Here is a 3,886-nt window from a genome sequence, read left to right as displayed (position 1 = left end):
TATTGAAAACACTTCACTACTCCACTTTTAGGTTTAGGTAACATATGTGTACGCTCTACTCTCCTCAGATCCGCCTGTGTATACTATAGTGACTATGTTGTTGTAACTAAGATTTTAAATTTAAATTTATAATCTTTAATCGTAACGCATAAACTTTATATTTTCTTTAAGTCATATTTGAGAACAACCTAAAAACACAATAAATCAAATTAATTAATGTTTTTTTAAAATGTATAAATTAAAATAAACAAAAAACATGTTTTATCTCTCAAAATTGACACAAGATTAGGAGGTAATATCCTCTACTAAAAATATATATAACGAGGTACAAACCCACCCCCTCCCTTTAACCCAGTACTAGGCCAGAAAAGACCGTACATGTTGTATCAGTATATATACTCCCATATCTTTATTAGATATAGTTATAGCTTTATATTCACATATTTGTTCATCACAAGTCAGATGCCAAAATGTCAAGCTCTGTTCATGTAAAAGAAGCTATTTTAATCACCCCTTCAGACCCAACCCCTATACAAGTTCTCCCACTTTCCGCTTTGGATTCTCAGCTCTTTTTGCGCTTCACCATCGAATATCTGCTCGTTTACAAGCCCTCACGCCATGTATTAGATAAACTAGCTACAGTGAACCGTATCAAGGCCGCGCTTGGTCGAGCCCTGGTCCCTTACTACCCCTTAGCCGGAAGAGTCAGGGCTCGAACAAATGGCTCCGCAGGCCTTGAAGTGGTCTGCAGAGCTCAAGGTGCGGCCTTCATACAAGCCGCCTCCGATCTCACGGCGGAAGAATTCGAAGGAGCTCCCCGTCATAACACGCAATGGCGGAAGCTGTTGTCGTTACAAGTAACTGACGTCCTTAAAGGGGCCCCACCATTAGTTGTCCAGCTGACTTGGCTATCCGATGGATCGGCTACATTAGGCGTTGGATTTAATCATTGCCTGTGTGATGGAATTGGTAGTGCTGAGTTCCTCAACTTATTCTCTGAGTTAGCTACTGGTAAGCAAAAATTCACTCAATTAAATCGCCAAGTGTGGAATCGCTATCTCATGGATCCAAACATTTATAATAAACGCATTTATCAACAAAATCATCCAGAGTTTAACAAAGTACCCGATCTTTGTAACTTTAATTCTCGATTTTCTCAACTCGCACCTACTTCAGTTACATTCAACAGGAGCAGAGTAAACGAATTGAAGAAATTATTAACATACAGCCAATCCTCTTGCACTTCATTTGAAGTACTCTCTGCTCATATATGGAAGAGTTGGGCCACATCATTAAATTTAGCACCCAACCAGATAGTAAAACTATTATTTACAATCAACATACGGAATCGAGTGAAGCCGAGCTTGCCCATTGGGTATTACGGTAACGGATTCGTCTTAGGATGCGCTCAATCTTCTGCAAGAGATTTAGTTGAAAAGGGATTGGGATACGCAGTTGGATTAGTGAAAAGAGCAAAAGAGCGAGTAGACGATGAGTACGTAAGAGAAGTGGTGGAATCAGTGAGTTCAAATGGAACGAGTCCAGACTCAGTAGGTGTGTTAATAATGTCACAATGGTCAAAACTGGGATTAGAGAAAATTGACATAGGAATGGGGAGGCCTGTTGAAGTAGGACCAGTTTGCTGTGATAGGTACTGTATATTATTGCCGGTGTATGATCAGAAGGATTCTGTGAAGGTAAATGTTGCGGTCCCTACAAGTGCGGTTGACAAATACTTGTATCTTTTAAACACTACCACCACCATTGGCACCTGACAAACAAGATTTGACAGGACGATATTCAATTTCATGACATTCACAGGAGTACCTCTTCTTTTTTTTTTTCTTCTCGAATTTAATGAGTACTAACTTATATATGTTGACTTCATGTACATCGATATATCAATCCAACGAGGGAAAAGAATGAGTAAAAGATGAATTTCTTGACTTTGTAATTCTTTTGCTTCGTATAATTCAATCTTATTTAGGCTTGAGCTTTCCCTCACTTCCCCAGTAGTCTAAAAATTGTACTTCCTCTGTCTTAATTTATGTGATACTTTTCATTTTTCGTTCGTCAAACAAATTAAGTTTGATCAGAAATTTGCATATGAAATCTTTAATTTTTTTGAAATGAAATTTATATATTTATAAATTGCATAAAAAATATTTTAGGTCACAATATTTAACAACTCAAAATATTTAAACTATATATGAAGAATTCACGGTCCAAGGTAGAATTGTTTGAATCTCAATATTCAAAATGTATCCCATAAATTGAGATAGAAGGAGTCGATAGTTAATTGGTGAGTGTAGGAAACCTAGCCCATTAGCAGCGGAATTTTTTTTAAAGATGCGACAGAAACAAGCTTTAGGAGAGATTTGGTGGTTATTATCTATTAGGTTTCTCTCATTTCAATTTGTTTATCCTATTTTGATTTGACACAAGTTTAAAAAAAAGTATTTTTAAATTGTGTGGTTATAAACTAAAACCGTGTCAAATGTACTGAAATATCTTTTAATATTTATAAACATGTCATGTGAATAATTAAAATTAAAAAGCTACACAAAAGAAAAGAGATACTCTTTTTGAAAAATACTCAATCAAGTTATAAAGATGAAAGCTCTAATATAGAATAACAACTCTTGGAAGTCCCAACAAGCTTTCCAGAGGGTACAAATACCATAAGCTCTCTTTTATTGGTTTACCTTAGTGAGTTTTGAGAGTATTTTTAGATACTTGAATATATATATATATATATATATATATGTATATATGTATATATATTATTTTGAGAAGAAAACTAGTTAGTTGATTGATATATGATGTGAGGTCTTACATTTATTATTTATATATGTTTTTTTTGAGCATGAATTTTATGAATTGTCCTAAATAATATATTTTATTTGTAGGAGTAAAATTTGTGTAAAGTTGAAAAAGTTTGAAGGTAAAACAAATAAAAAATGGAAGAATGAAGAAGAAAATCAAACAGACATTTTAATAGATTAAATGTAATATAATAATGTACAAGGAGTAAATTACAAATTCAAATTCTGTAAATTTGCATACTGCTGCCACGTGTCATGTTACAATGATGAGACCCAGCGGTTATCCAAAATACGCATGTAACACGAAAGTCAAGTTCTGCTTGGTTTTGACTTTCTAATTTAATTTGTACTTGATTATTTTATAAATAGTCCACAAAAATAATTATTGGATATGATCAAACATTAGAGGAGAAAAATTATAGGGCATCAAGTAGAAAGTCATTAATATTTTTTAGGATTTTTTTTCTTCTTATTTGCTTAGAAATTAGTGGCTAAAGCCCTTATTCTGGGGTGTAGCTACGGATTGAATGTTGATTATTTAAGGTCGTTGAATTAATTCTTGGTTGTTGATATACCGTGGTTTCACGGTATTATTAATACTTTTTCCTTAAGTTTAGTGTGTCCAAAAACCTTTTTGTGCTAATTTTTATATAAGTTTCTCTTTATTTGTAGGAAATCTGTCTAAAAGATGAATGCGGAGGTTTTTGAGCAAGAAATACAGAAAAGTACCACCTATGGAGCTTGTGACGATCCGTCATGCTCGTGATGGTCCGTAGGTGGCATCGTAGTGCAGCTGCTGAAGGAAGATGGGGAAGTCTGACCAAGTGTGGGGTTACGGAAAGTGTGACGGACCGTCGTAGCCATGACGGTCCGTCCTGCTGGTTCGTCATGAAGATCAGAGAAGTAGTCCCAGTACCCAAATTCTAAGAGTTCAAGTGTTTTTGAACGGAGACCCTCGACGGACCGTTGTTCCTGTGACGATCCGTCATACCTGCCGTCAAGGGTAATGAAGAGAGCAACAGAAGAAATTGCATAAGTATGGGACGACGGAGTCCATGACG

At 35.3% G+C, this 3,886-nt stretch overlaps 1 protein-coding gene across 1 annotated transcript; it reads left to right on the top strand.

Moving 5' to 3' along the window:
* Positions 1-384: 384 nt before the first annotated feature.
* On the top strand, positions 385-2,062 carry LOC107021276 (omega-hydroxypalmitate O-feruloyl transferase). The gene has a single exon (XM_015221900.2). It carries the CDS (start codon positions 471-473, stop codon positions 1,773-1,775), a length of 1,305 nt encoding a protein of 434 aa, XP_015077386.1. The 5' UTR covers positions 385-470; the 3' UTR covers positions 1,776-2,062.
* Positions 2,063-3,886: the final 1,824 nt, after the last annotated feature.

The sequence above is a fragment of the Solanum pennellii genome, chromosome 6 (genome assembly GCF_001406875.1).
Source record: "Solanum pennellii chromosome 6, SPENNV200".
NCBI classification, from domain to species: domain Eukaryota; kingdom Viridiplantae; phylum Streptophyta; class Magnoliopsida; order Solanales; family Solanaceae; genus Solanum; species Solanum pennellii.
Note: the sequence above shows the minus strand (reverse complement) of the source record. Positions and strands in the feature narration are given on the sequence as shown.